General features: G+C 36.7%; 1 protein-coding gene across 1 annotated transcript in view; it reads right to left on the reverse strand.

The window, feature by feature from the left end:
- Window positions 1–488: 488 nt before the first annotated feature.
- Window positions 489–15,876, reverse strand: part of UTP18 (UTP18 small subunit processome component) — a 47,434-nt gene continuing 32,046 nt past the window's right edge. Inside the window, exons 11-14 of the mRNA XM_027870554.1 lie at window positions 10,177–10,351; window positions 6,100–6,242; window positions 2,235–2,274; window positions 489–580 (exon numbers count right to left, since the gene is read on the reverse strand). Coding sequence (XP_027726355.1) covers window positions 2,250–2,274; window positions 6,100–6,242; window positions 10,177–10,351 — 343 coding nt within the window. The 3' untranslated portion in view covers window positions 489–580; window positions 2,235–2,249. The remainder of the gene's footprint in view (window positions 581–2,234; window positions 2,275–6,099; window positions 6,243–10,176; window positions 10,352–15,876) is intronic.

The following is a 15,876-nucleotide window of genomic DNA, read 5'->3' on the forward strand; positions in this document are numbered from 1 at the left end:
CAGAAAATGATACATGGAGCAAGGTTCCTAAGGAAATGGGAAGGAAATGAAGAAGGACCCAAGTGGAAGGGTTAGTTTTCATAGGGAAGAGGACTACCTCATCCTATAAGACTGAAATAAAAATGACAGGATGGAAGAGGACAGAACCTTAGAGGGGTGAATGGGAGATGAGGGAGCTCATGATGGATGACCTCTATCTCCTCAGCAAAATAAAAGGTGAGGTCATCTGAGAGAAAGGAGGTTGGGGTACGGGCCTTGAGGAAAGGCAATCATTCAAAAAGGAAGGAAAATACTAGGCAGGGATAACTGCATGGTGATGCTTTTATTTATATTATTCCTGAATACATGCAGGGGTCTTTATTTTCTCACATTCAGAGATTTAAGATGCATACATAAAAAATGGCAGGGGAGGAGACCCACTCATCTGCAGACTAAGTCACTGTGATTATTAAGACAACACTGTTGTTAACTTAAACAAGCACAGCTAGTTTATTCATTTATCTTTCTTTTATTAACATATATTTAGAAAACACAATAAAAAAAGATATCAGCAAGAACTTCTTTTGTGGTTTAACTGGATCTGAGGAAAAAAAACAAGAGATGATACTGAATTAATTTATGTTGGTGATCAATAAACAAAACATGCACTGACAGCGTAGCACAGGCAGGATGGACAGCAATTCATATCCTCCTCTAGAAAACATTTTTTCTAATGAAACCCACCTGGTTAAGCACTCCTTTATTCTGAGCCCTCCCAGCATTAAACAGCCCAGTTGTCCCCAAACAGCCATAGTCATCAACTGTCCCAGTAGAATGGCTCTTATGCTTTGTGCCCTGGCAGCTCACTGGGGCTTCAAGTCATGACCTGGGGGAGCAGCCACCCCCAATGCCTAGGATGCAAGGCCTCCTTGAAATCTTTCTCTTTCTTCAGTTCAGTTCAGTTCACTTCAGGCAGCAGGCAGCTCCCTACAGAACCTTTCCGTGAACCTTCCAGATGAGAGTGTTTTCTCTTTCCTCACACTTTCTTAGACTACTCTGAATCCATCCCTACATACTCACAGAATTACAAATTCACTACCCTCATTTCACAGATGAGGAATCTGAACCTTGGAGAAATAATGTTATTTGCCCAAAGTCTTAAACTCAGGTTTCCCATTATCCTCCACTGTCTCTCCTGACAAGTGGTAGCCCAGCTTGTGTATGAATACATCTGGTGACATGGTACTCGATGAGAATTTAATATACTGTTAAGATAGCTTTAGCTATCAGAAAGGCTTTCCTTCTCCTGAACATCCACCCATCAATCCCTACTCTGTATTCTGGAGTTAAACAGAGGTGTACTCCCCTGCTCAAAAATCTGAAGACAACATCTAGTCTTCTGAGCTAAATGCTCCTGGTTCCTTCAACTACTCCTCATATGACAAGGGTTCCATTCTCCACAAGTCTAATCACCCATCTGGATGGTGTAGAAAAGAACTCCTGGCCTAGAGTCAGCGAGACTGGAGTTCAAATTTGGCCTCAAACACTTACTAGCTGTGTGATCCTGGAAAAGTCACTTAACCTCAGTTTCCTGATGTGTAAAAATGCGGATGATAACAGCACCTACCTCCCAGGGTTGTTGTGAGGATCAAACGAGATACTAATTGTAAAGTGCTTGGCACAGTGCCTGGCACATAGTAGTTGCTATGTCAATGTTAGCTATTACTATTATTATTGTTATATCAACATCTTCTTAAGATATACCAATAACTGAATGCAATAGCGTAAAGTAATCCTATCAAAAGAGCATAACAAGATGATTCTTTCCCATGGGGATAGTTTATATAGAATTTATGATGAACTTTCCTCACAGGCCTGTGAAAGGCAAAGAGTACAAATGTGATTACCCATTTTACAAAGGAGAAAACAGAGGTTCAAAGAAAGTAAAGCTAGTAAACGCCCCAGACAGGATTCAAATCCAGTTCTGAACCCAAGTCCACCGTGTTCTCTACAACACCAGTGTTTTATAATCTGCAGGTGACTTCCAATGAATTGTTCTAAGGTTACCTTGAGCAAGGTAACCCGCCCCTTCCTTCTCTACATCCTATACCTTCAAAATAAGTAGCTCCTCCCAAATGTAGATGAAATGCACCCGACATGCTCACACCCATACATCAAAGAATTCAAATCCCTTGTACATCAATGGCAATGAACATAATTTTTGGCCCAGGGGAGTTAACAAAAAGGTTTCTTACCTGCAACAACCCTCCTCAGAAGTCTGAATAATGGTGCAACCTGAAAAAGATAAGGTTACGATTTAGTCATTTCACAAGTATTACAATTTATGTGTCAATCAGAACTCAGAAACTTTCCATGGCTCTTGGAGAGGATTCATTCTTCTTCCACAGATAAACAAAAATATCAGCAAATATACTATCTGGGGACTTTAAGTTACTTGGAACCTAGTTTAGATTCCCACAAGTGGGATCAAACTAGAACATGAAAATGGAAAAAGGTTTGCTATGTGACAAAAATGCTGTAGGAATTCAAAACACCTGCTGAACAGATCTTTAGTGTAGAATGTTTTGTACCTACATTTCAAATCAATGGCAATTTCAGTTTCCACAGAGCAAGGTTACAGAGATTTTATTACATACACAGAAACTGGAAAAAACAAAATTGCTTAAATATGAACTAGAATCAACTTCATCTTATGATTCAGAGTATAGGCAGAGGCTAGAGAAAATGTTCAGAAGGCAATAAATCCAAACAGAACTTTTAATGATGAGATGGCATTGTTTTCTAACCAAGATATTTTTTCAAGTAACAAGTGATCTTTTTTAATTAATCTGTTCCTCCCACTACCACCATCCATTACCCTTGAGCAAATTTCTTAAAATCTCTCCCACAAATCCATCAATTCATAGCTAACATAGCCCAGCAAAATCAATTCACACACTAAACATGTTCAGAAGTGTTATGTGTCCTCCTTCACTGTTTTGGATTCATGCTTGATCATGGCATTAGACAGAGTTCTGAAGTTGTTTTTATTTTTATAAATTTAAAGCATTTTAAAATTAATCTGTTTCCCCCTACACACCAAGCAAAAAAAATTTTTTCCAAAACTGAAAAAAATTTTTCGTTACACACCTGGTAGGACCTGGTAGTCCACCAAACAAATTCCCACACTAGCCAAGTCCAAAAAAGTATATACCTCTTTTTGAATCTTAAAATCACCACCTCTCTTTCAGGAAATAAAGGGTATTTCAACTTCATCCTTTGCCATTGTGTTAAATGGAGATCCACAACTCTTCAAAGTTGTTTTTCTCTACATTATCAATGTATAAGCTGTTATGCTAGTTAATATGTTCATAAAGATCTTTCCCATTTCCTCTGAAATTGTCCACTTCATCACTTCTTATGGCACAGTGATATTCCATTATACTCATATACTACAATTTGCTCGGCCGTTCACCAATAGGAGAATGCCCCCTTAGTTTCCAATGTCAGGGGTAGTATGAAAAGAGCTGCTATAAATCTATTTTGTACATGGAAATCTTTTTCTTCTTTCTTTGATTTCTTTGGTTCATAAGCCCAGTATTGTAATATTATATATGTAGATTTATATTATACTCTACAAAAGTGCTGAAATTATTATTTCAATAAAATTTTTAGTTGACTTTCTAGGGTTCTCTAAGCATATCATCTGATCATCTGTTAAAAAAAGGATAATCTCTCTCTTTGACTATAATTAATTCCTCAATTTCTTTTTCTAGTCTTACTGTGATAGCTAGCATTTTTAGCACTGTTATAATAGTAGTGGTGTTAAGGGGTATCATCCTTGCCTTATAGCTGATTTTACTGGAAAGGCCTATACTTTTTCTCTATTACATATAACATTTGCTCTAGAATTTAAATAAATACTATTTATTGTATTAGGGAAAGGTCCATTTACTCCTATGATTTCTAATTTTTAACACAAATGAGTGCTAAATTTTGTCAAAAAAGTCTTTTCAGTATCCATTGATATGTTTATATACATGTTTTTTGCTACTTATGTTAGTAACTTAGCTTATTGCATATACAATCTTAGTTTTGTTGAATCAATTTTGATTCCTGGTATAAACCCTACCTAAATAGTATGTAATCTAATATGTTATTTTAGCCTACTTGCTAATATTTTATTTAAAATGTCTGCATCAATGATCATTAGGGGTATCAGTCTGTAGTTTTTCCTTTCTCTGTTTTGTCTCTCCTAACAAAATATTTTTAAAATATCTGATTTTGGAATCAAAGTTATAGGATCACTGATTTTCCTAGACTAGCTTTTTGTCCCTTTGGAATTAAAACAAAAAGCCACATTACAATTTCCTACACTCTCTTTATAGAGATGGAACACCTCTAAACCCTCTTAAAGTCTTCCTTTTCCTAACTTCTAGAGTTGCAGATTTTTTTAAAAGATTCATTCTACAACTGATTCATCAATAAGCATTTATTAAGTTCTTCTTACTATGTGCTAGGAGGAGGAAGGAAGGAAGAAAGGGTTCCTGTTTTCATGTAACTTACAAGGGGGGAAAATATGCACACATATAAGCTGAACACAAAATATAAAAATGTTGATACAAGGTCATCGGGAATGGAAGTGGAGACAACAGCAAAGTGGGAGGGGGGGGGAAGGAGGAGGATCAGGAAAGGCCTCATGTAAGAGATGGCATATGAACTAAACTCTGAAGGAAACCAGAGATTCTAAGAGGTAAAGTGAGGAAGAAACACCATCCAAAGTATAAAGATGGACAACAGAACGTCACGTCTGAGTAATAGTATGTAGGCCAATTTGTCTAGAATGTAGAGCAAATGAAAAGAAATAATAAGCCTAGAAAGGCAGAGTCAAATTGTGAAGGAATTTAAATGCCAGAGAAGTATGTACTGTTCTTTAATGTCCAGGAATGAGGAAAGGAGGTTAAGTTCATCATAGATGTTCTGGTGAAAGTTGTTTGGTTCTCTCTGAAGAATATCTATGTCTTCTGACCTTCAGGCAATTAAACCTGGTATATTCTTGAGTTTCTAGCTAATATATGTGGGGAGCATACAAGTTTTCATTCCCCTTGAAATTAGCCATCATTAAGGTTTTATATGTGCAGGTAATTTCAATATGTTCAATAAAACCTGGTTTTTCAGAGCACTACATGTTCAGGTCAACCTAATAAAATATTTATTAAACACCCACTGTGTACAGAACACTCCGCTAAGCTCTAGATGAGTCATGAAGTTTAGATAAGACATAGCCTTGCCCTAATGCAGCAAAACAAGGGATACCAACTCAAATAGCGAGAGTACAAAATATATATGATAACTGAAAATGAAGTCAAATAAAGTGCTATGTGAAACTCTAAAATGAAAGGTCATTATCAACTGGGGTTAAAGGAACAGGGGAATGCGGTACATTGGGAAAACCTCAGACTTGGGTTCAAGTCCTTCTTTTACCACTTATCACCAACTAACTTACAGAAGAGCCCAGAGCAAGTCACTTTATACCTTGAGGTTGCTCTGAACGTGGCTGACTAGGTCAATATCAGCACTGGTGAATCAGAAGTACACATTCTGAGTGAAAGGTAATAAGCTAATAAATTGCAAGGGCCCTCTCAGGAGAGGTCTGGGGTCTATCACTCATGCTCCCGCCTTCATGGACTACTTGGGAAGCATTTCACAACCACTCAAGTCGGGGCAACTAGGTACATAGAGCACCAGCCCTGGAGTCAGGAGGACCTGAGTTCAAATCCGGCCTCAGACACATAACACTTACTAGCTGTGTGACCCTGGGCAAGTCACTTAACCCCATTGCCTAGCCAAAAAAATAAAAAAATAAAAATAAACAAGCTTGACTCAAGCCACAGTTTCCATTTCTCTTAGTATTTTGATCTTCTTTTACAAATGATTGACACATTAAACCTCCCTGACAGTAAAAAGCATAGTATAGAGCATAGCTAAAGTCAGATGTCATAATCTGAACACAATACAACTCATCAAAGACCAAGTGCACTAGATAATATACCTCACCCCCTGCTTTCAAATGTAGTTTGCTGAGAGTAAATCTTTAAGCCTTTATAAGTAACACTTTACCTATACAATAAGGCTTTGCCCTTATTGTTTCCCAGTGCAAAATATCCACTTCTAGGAGAGAAGTCCAGCGTTTGAGCGAGGAAAATCTGCTTAATTCTATTCATAGGATAGTTTAGGAATACTGTACAGGAAGGTAGATGAACCTGCAAGAGATAATAAAATTATCTTAATAACAGCAAGAATTGAAAATTTTTTTCAATTTTAATGTTCATTTAGCCTTCCTATAGTGGCTAAAAAGTTAACTGCAATTAAACTTTATATTACATATAGTATTCCAAATGCAGCAATGTTCCTACATTAAAACTAGATTTAGGTGTTATATGATTTATAATTTAACACAACTAAGCCAATTCTAAATTTTTGAACAAATTTAAATATGCTTAAAAATATGCTTACAGTTCTTAACCCATAACACCATAATATAGAGAACATAGAGGAGAGTTGACAGTATTGTCTACCAATGTCTTAAGTCACGAAACTTCATTCAAATCCAACAAGAATTTACTGAAGGAATAATCAAGTGCCAGATTCTCTGATAAGGTGATGACAATGATGATGAGGGATCACCAAACAGGACAGCTTGCTACAAGAATGCTAACTGCAAATAAAGACCTAATATTATGGAGATAACTTTTGTACATGACAGAAATGCCAAAATAATTCACGTGGAGTCTTTCAAGATTTTTTTTTTCTCACATCTAACTAACTTGATTTGCAAATGTGTGAAGCACCCTTTTTGGCCTATAGATTCAAATAAGTCATGAGAACCTGATGTATCCAATGACTAAACAAATACTTATGTTTTCCCCTATTACCACAGGAGGGTCATAGCATATCTGGAGATAGGGCAAGGTTGAATAACAAGTGCTGTTATCCCCAGAAGCCAAATCTTATTTTCTGCCATGGTCTCTTCCGTATTATCTTTCTCCTTCCCACTCCTTCCACAATACAGATCAGAGAGACACACACTTGAACAGCTTAGCTCAGAGATAAGTGGATACGGACAAACACATACACAAATTTTATTCAGTGATTTCCCTTGACAGTTTGTCAGCTTTCACTTCATACAGTCTACACATTTATAGATAAGACTGTATACCATCATGTAAAGGTTATTTTCACAGTGGAGTGCTAGTTAAAATGCATTACACTGTTTAGTTTACTTAATTAAACTCTCTGCCCGGGTATTTATTAGACCTAATATGTGTAGCTACTGACTATCAGAAAATGTCAATTTATAGGGAGTGTTCACATTAGAATATTAGACATGTTCACTTAATTTTAACTCTATGCAGGTTTTTCCTGCAGGGCATGTTGCTAATGCTAAGTACATTTACGCTCAGAGGGTTTGGATCCATAAAGAAGTTGGTACAGCATCAAATTTGACTTTTGCTGAAGTTCTAAAACTCTATTTTCTCTCCAGATTCCTTGAATAACTAGCTTGAATGTCAAAAACATTTTATGAAAACAATCAACTACTTGAGTACCTATGCTAATGAGTGCTAATGAAGATGGATAATGCAAAAATGATTTGTATTTTGTTTGGGGATGTATCATATGATATGGGGGAGGTTAGGAGATTTAATTCCCTAATTACGTTTTGCTTCTGATAACAACAAAATTAGTTGGACTTTCTCCGAGCAGATGCCAGCCAAGAAGAGTAAAGGTGAAGAGTGAAGTACATATAACGGTTAAAAGGAAAAAACTAGACCAGGATTAACCATCTACCATGGGGGTCAAATGATAAAACTGTCTATTAATTTGCTTTGCTTCCATCACACTTGCCATCTAATAATCAAGTAAGTTATGCACATTAACTTTCTTTTTTTGATATACTTTAACATTCATTTTTAAAAATTTTGAATTCCAAATTCTCTTCCTTCATCTAGCTCCTCCCCCACCCATTAAAAGGCAAGCAATATCAATTACACACGATGCACATTAATTTTCACACCCTAACTCTGAAATTATTTTCTGTAAACCTTTTGAACCATGGACATTTCAACCCCTCTACCTGACCTGAATGAATTCACTTCCCATTTTAAGTACAAAGATCAACCCCAATTTGAATTTATATAACTTTCCAACTAACACATTTTAAGCAACAGAGTTGGAGCAAAGATTGGGGGTTTCCCCCAAGTTAAAAGCAGACATACAAACCCAGAGAAAGTTTTAGCCAATTTTTCCCAGAGGATAGAGCCTATGCCTTTTTAGGTCTATAAATACAGTAGAAAGTATCAGGGCTCTGAAACCCTGCACTCTGTAAGATCTAGGTCACTGAAATGACTCATCCTCTAGACTAAGAAGTTAAGAAGCTAGAATTCTTGGCCATTTACAGCTATTTACCTGTTTAGGTGTTTGTTTTTGGTTTTTGTTTGGTGTGTGTTTGGTTTTTTTGTTTTTGATTTCTGGGAGTCATGGAGAGTGTTTGGGAGGTTTGTATGTTTTTTTATGTTAAAACCTGTTCCTTCTGACCAAAAGTGTAAACACCAAATTGGCTCACTTGGTAAGTGATTTTAATTATTTTTAAAGCTTTGCTTTCCATTGTGGATGTTTTTAGACTCTAATCATTGAAAGCATTTTTAAAGACTCCTGACCATTTTAGTAATAACCACTTGTGATGTCCTTCAATGCAACCTGTTGCTGTGTTAATACTTGTCTGAAACCAACTGTTTGATCTGGAGAGAACTCTATGGTCTTCTCCTGCCCCCACTCCATTATATGCCTCAAATTAAAAGCTGTAATTGTAGATTTAATTAAAGGGATCCTGATAAAGCTTTGATGATTACGATCCAGGAAATTCCTTTTCACTCCAATACTGCGGTTATCAAAACAATTAGGTGTGCTAAAGTCAGAAGTCCACAAATGAAGCCCATTCTATATGTGGATGCACACAATTTAATGGATGAAAAAGTCCTACAGTCGTTTTCTCTGTTCAATATACCAAGTCCCAAATAATTACACTTCTGGGTTTCCTACTGGGATAATGTCTTGGATTTATAAATATTACTTTGTAGTTAGATAACAGAAAAGTATGCATCATTTTAAAGTGATTTTATATCATGGGGCCCAATAACTGACTCCTTTTAACACTCTTTCAATGATACATGCCATTCTTGGTTTCTTTTCATTAGACATTAACTATTTTTTAAAATAATGTAGCTATTTTTAAAACAGGTATTTTAAAAACAAATATCACCTGCCATTTTTCCACAATCAAAAACCAGTACGTTTTCGTGACCACTAAGGAAAACCAGGCAGAACACTATTATATATCTTTCAGAATATATTCTGTGAACATTAGATCCCAAAGTTTCCTGAAAAAAATTTGCTACCATTAAAATAATGAAAGGTTAGCTAAATGCAAGAGAACACAAATTTGTAAAACAGATTTTCTTTAAAAGCAGTATTGAGTTTTATCCCTCCCCATCTATTTGACTGTACCACCGTTAGAAAAATGACATGCTGATATCAAAATTTATTATTTTTCCATAATGTATTTAAATTTCTAAAGCTAGCAATATAAGAATTTCCCTTCAGCCTACTAGGACCATAGATTTCAAAGATGTAGATAAGGAATTCAGGAAGGAAACTGTGGAGGAAGAAGTGTGAGCTTTATATTTCCCTTATATACTTGAGGGGGAAAACACCCTCAAAGAATTTCAAGATAGAGAATGGCAATATAAATACTAATTTTTTAAAAAGCAGGGAAAAAATCATTTAAATATTCACCTAAACTGAGGATGAAGATGTAGCTTTGCCAAAAGTATGACCCTGACATCTGACATACCTGAGTACTAAGGTTACACTGTCCAACCTGGGAAGTCTCCAGACTAGGACCTTTTTCCAGTTATACAACAAACACTTATTAAGCATCTGTTATGTGCCAGGCCTATGGCTAGGTGCAAAGGGTTCAGTTTCACACACCTATGTGTCAAGAGCTGGCCAAGATATGGCAAGTATGCTTTCACATTTCTTTTTTAAACCAGTATTTTCTTTTCCAATCTCCTTTTCAAATCTTTAACTTGAATTAAGAGCTATTAACAACACTAAAAAAGAAAAAGTTAAAAAAGTTACCAATCTAGTAGCTTCGTTTACTTCATTAGAAGCTATAGCTAGAATTTCAGTAGTAGGATTGAAGGCCATAGAAGTAACGCCAGTAACCAAATTCATTATGGCTTTTATTGGCTTCGGGTTAGTTTCTCGGAGACAAGTATCTTGGTTATAGATATTTACCACACCAGAACTAGAACTATGAAAGAAAAAAGAAAAAGAAAGCAAACATCAGACTCAGATCATCCAGAACAGTGTAATAAGAATTTTCACAAACTATACGAAAACAAATGGACATAAATGGATATTGATTGTCATTCACAAAATCTTTGAGTAACTGGGAGTTATTCATACTTATTGGGACACTAATTTATAGCCTTAGAAGGCAAGTACTATTAAACTTGTTAATTCTACAAAGCTCAACTAAACTACCCATAGATAAGACCTCAATTTTTTTTTGATGATCAAGATGTTCAGAAAATAGAAGAGATAACCCCATATTTTAACACATTATTTAATTATGAGAAGGAAAAAGGTTACTTTTGCATATTAAATAACAACAAAACCAATCAGAAGCTAATTAGATCAAAAGTATTTACATTAAGTCTCAAGTAGGCAATTCTTATCTTTTTTTCTGCAACTGGGAATCCCAAAAGACTCCACCTTGAATAGCAGCATCCTCCACCCCAGGTCCCACTTCCTATTCAACACACGGCCTCATTTAGAGAATCAACCCTCAGAGAGTAGCAGGTGGTAGGAATTTGCTAGCCACAAAGGTAATACTGTGTAACAAATGTTTGGGTTCTATTTTGGACAGCCTTGAAGGTATAGTAACGTAGTTAAGAAAAAGGTCACCTACTAAATAAGGGTTTCCCCTGACACCACTAAGTCATATTTGTATCTTTCCATTGTCAACACCTTTATGTCAGCTAAAGCTGTATCAAACATTTCAGCATTTAGAGTGTTATCCAGCAATTTCATCTATTTAATTCTTGTATCTTTAGTAAGATCGTGAATTCCTTGAGGGCAGGAACCTTTTCTTAGATGAATGAATGAAAATGTTTTTTAATGCTTACTAAGTACAAAGTCCTGTAGATACAAATAGAAAAGCAAGTCAGTTGCTAGTCTCAAGGAGCTCACATTTTAGTGGAAGAGACAACACATATTGGGAGATTTCAGCTGCAAGTCAGATGAAAGGCCCCATGATCCCTAGGGTGTAGCAGCAAAGCATATGGCAATATATTTTCTTTAATGTTATAAAATCATGTCCATTTCATTCAACTCCTAGTCTGATTTCACATTCCTCCCTCCTAATCTTGAACCTAGAGTTAAGCAATTCAAGCCCACACCACACTCTGCTCTCGAATCCCCTCCTCTCTTGTCCAGTTCTCCACTTATCTCTTGCCAAACCTGAGCTCTTAATTATGCCCACTACCCTCTTCTTCCACACCTACTCATGCACAACAAAATGTACCTAGAAGATGTCACACGACCAGGCTGATTGGGCATATTATTCATGTTATTTATTCTCAAGTGGGCCCTGGTAGCAAAGCAGTCCTTTTATTCTTCACTAATTGATTCCCTATCTCACATCTACAGAAGACACTCAAATTACAGAACATCAAGGAGAGAATAGGTTGTGAAGAAATTAAAGAATCAAGAATAAAACATTAAGAAGAAAAGGGTAGGGGCAGCTAGGTGGCGCAGTGGATAGAGCACCGGCCCTGAAGTCAGGACGACCTGAGTTCAAATCTGTCCTCAGACCAAACACTTGACACTTACTAGCTGTATAACCCTGGGCAAGTCACTTAACCCCAACTGCCTAAGGAAAAAAAAAAAAGAAGAAGAAAGGGGTAAAGACTCCTATTTGACAAAAAACTGCTGCGAAAATTGAAGTCTAGTCTGGCAGAAAGTAGGTTTAGCCCAACATCTAATACCACATACAACAATAAGCTCCAAATGGATAAATAATGTAAAAATCATAAACAAATGAGAGAAGAGGAGATACCCTTTCACAACTATGGGTGGGAGAAGATCATGTCCTGGAGGGCTTAAGCCTATAAGCTCTAGAACTCCCACTGTCACAACTGGTAAGAGGCTCTTATGTACCACTGTACAGGTCCAGCCATGCTTAACTTGACTCCCCAGCCCTCTCCCCTCAAAAAGTAGCAGTTTTGCTGTCCCATTCAACTTCTCTCTCCTTAGAGTTAAAGAATCATATTCAAATACTTTTGTTACTGTTGTTCAGTCGTTTCAGTTGTGTCCAACTCTTCTTGATCCCATTTGGGGTTTTCTTGGCAAAGATAGTGGAACGGTTTGCCATTTCCTTCTCTAGCTCATTTTACAGATAAGGAACTGAGGCAAACAGGGTTGAGTGACTTGCCCACGTCATACAACTAGTAAGTGTCGGAGGCCATATTTGAACTCAAGAAGATGAGATTTCCTGGACCCAGGCCCAGTACTCTACCTACTGAACCACCTAATCAAATAATTATCAGATCAAATCACCTCTCTGTGACCACTAATCTCCCCCTATTAGAGGATAAGATCCTCAAAGAAACTGTCTTCATTTTGTATTTGGAGTTTCCATGATAGAAAATATGTACACCTTCAAAAAATGCTTTTCATTCATTCTTTCATCATTAAATATAAAATGGACAATTTTGATTACATAAAATTGATAAGTTTTTGCACAAAAAGAATTAGAAGAGAAAGTTAACTGGTTTAAAAAAAACCTAAAGGTCTGATGTCCAAGATATATAAAGAACTGATATGTGTGCATATGTGTAAGAATAAGAGATAACAGTTGTATAAATAGTTCTCAAAAGAAGAAACCCAAGTTATCAATAACCATATGAAAGATTCTCCAAATTACTAATGTAAGTAAATTAAAACAACTCTGAGGTTCTACATAACAAGTTAACAAAGATAACAAAATATGGAAAAGAGCAGTTACTGGAAGGTTTCTGAGAGGAGAAATCACTGATGCACTTTTGGTGGAGCAGTAGACCAACTAATCTCAAAAGCAATTTAGAGTTATAGTTAAAAAAGTCACTAAACAATTCATACTATTTGATCCAGTGATATCACTATTAAGCACAGATTCCAAAGAGGTCAAAAAAGAGGACAAGAACCCACATACACAAAAATACTTACAGTAGTACTTCTGTTGAGGCAAAGAACTAGAAATAAAGTGGGTGCTGATCAAACTCATAATGACTGAACTAATTATGGCATGTAAGTATAACTGAATATTACTGCAACATAAAAAAAGACAAAATGGACAGTTTCAGAGAAGCCTAGGATAACCTGTGTGAAGTAGAACAGAGTGAAGTGAGCAGAACCAGGAGAACAATTTGTACAATAACTACTATATTATAAAAGAAAACTGTTAAAGACTGATCAACACAATGACCAAGAATCCACAAGACTAATGATGAAGCATGTTTCTCATCTCTTGGATGAGAGGTGATGTACCAGAGCTACAGAATGAGACATATTTCTTCAGAAAGAGTCAGTGTGTAAATGTTTCCAGTATTGCATCTCCAACTGCCTTTTGGATATCTCTTCCTGGATGTCTTACAGTCCTCTTCAACTCAACATATCAAAAACTGAACTCATTAACCATCTCTACAAATATATTAGCTACAACTTGAAGGAAATCAGGGGATCCAGGAGGCAGAGGTGAGGAGGGCAGAGGAGAAAGTCAGGGCAAAGGCATGGAGTCAGAAGACAAGGAGCCCAGTATCAGTGGATCACACATTTCCTCCTCCCTATTACTGGAGAGGGCACCATCATCCTTCCAGTCACCCAGGCTGACAACTAAGGTGACATCTTCGACCCATCGCTTTCTTTCATCCCCCATTATTCAATCTGTTGCCACATCCTGTTGATTCTGCCTTCACAATGTCTCCCATATACATCTCTTTCTTTTTCCTTCACACTGCCAGTACCCTGGTGCAGGTCCTCATCACCCAAGCCTGAATTATTGCAATAGCTTTCTGGTTGGTCTTCTGCAGCAAGTCTTTCTGCCCTCCAGTTCATCCTCCATTCAGCTATAAAAGCGATCTTCCTGAAGTACAGGTATAATCATATCACCCCTCTATTCGACAGACTCCAGTGGCTCCCCACTGCCTCCAGGATCAAACAAAATACTGTTTGCTTTTAAAGCTCTTCACAACCTAGCCCCCTACTTTTCCATACTTCTAACACTTCATTCCCATACACATACCCTGTGATCCAGTGATCCTGGGTCTCCTTATCTTCTGACTCCATGCTTCCACCCTCCTCACCTCTGCCTCCTGGATTCCCTGATTTCCTTCAAAAGTCTTAGCTAAAATTCCATGCTCTGTAAGAAGCCTTTCCCAATCACCCGTAATGCTAGTGCCTTCCTTCTGCCTCCCATTTATAGTATATATTCATTATTTGAACAGTTGTTCTCATGTTATCTCCTCAATTAATTTGTTTCCTGAATTGTGGTTGGGGGGGAAGGGAGGTTATAGTTAAGAAGAAGGAGGAAGAAAAGGAGGAGAAGAATTTCAAATTTTTTTTTAATTTACAGAAGAGAGCAACAAAAAGAACTGAGAATCAGATACAAGCAAAGTAGTACTCAAATTATCAGGTTAAATTTAATATACTTAAAAACAATCTATATGTAATAAGAGAGTCTTGGTTTCACATACAATCCTTTTTTCTGTACTTTTTTCCATACGGATGTTTATTGTTGGTTCTTTAGTTCCTAATTAAAAAAGAGAATTTTTTTTTAAAAGAAAAAATTAAAGCCCAGCAATAGAGAGGAACAGCAGCAGAACCAGGAGAGGAGTATTTTTTGTTTTTGCTTTTTAAATCTAGGAGAAACCTGTGTATGTTTGAAAGCACAGATTAAGAAAGAGTGGTGGAAAAAAACAGATGAAAAATGCTACAGAGAGGCAGGACAAGGTGGAAAACATGGTCCTCAGGAAGCAGGAAGGGATGCAGTAGAATAAAAGCTTAATCAGAATAGCTAACCTTAGAGGAGAGGCATTTCTTCTGAGACTAGAGGAAAGGATGAAAGGATAGCTACAGAAACAGATTCGCACTACAGATAGTCTCAATCCTCTCAGTAAAGTAAAAGCTGAGGTCAGCCACTGAAAGTAAATGGGAAGAAGTAAAAACTGAGTCTTTGGGAAGGAAAAGCTCTAGAACAGCCAAGGTGGAGCTCAAACCAGGGAATCAGTAACAACATAATGGCAACAACAGTTCCCTTGTGCTTGTTCAGTGCTTCATACTTTGATAAAGGGCTTTCACATCTACCCCTTTATCCTTATAAGGTCCTAACTAAGGGGAAATCCTTTAATACCTATCTCATAGATGAGGAGAGTAAGGTACAAAGAAGTTAGCTGATTTGCCAGATTACAGTTTGTAAATGGCAAGGTCCAGGCCACAAAGAGCTGACTATCAGTCTCTGCTCTTCCTACCAAACAATGCTATCTGCCTTAACTGTAGTTCAGATAAGAAGTCAAGTCTTTTGACTCCAAGTCTAGTGCTCTTTCCACTATACTACACTTTCTTTTGTGAAAAAAATTTGTTTTTTCAAATTGGTGAACTTTCTGTATCAGTTATGTCGAGCAATTTTTCATAATTTGGTTACCGCTAAAATAATTTCACTATTGTTGGTTATTGTTTTAATGTGTAAACGAGCCAAAAAGCTTATTTGAATTATGTATGGCTTGCTGAGAATTTCCA

The sequence above is a fragment of the Vombatus ursinus genome, unplaced genomic scaffold (genome assembly GCF_900497805.2).
Source record: "Vombatus ursinus unplaced genomic scaffold, bare-nosed wombat genome assembly UNPS02014797.1, whole genome shotgun sequence".
Taxonomy (NCBI): domain Eukaryota; kingdom Metazoa; phylum Chordata; class Mammalia; order Diprotodontia; family Vombatidae; genus Vombatus; species Vombatus ursinus.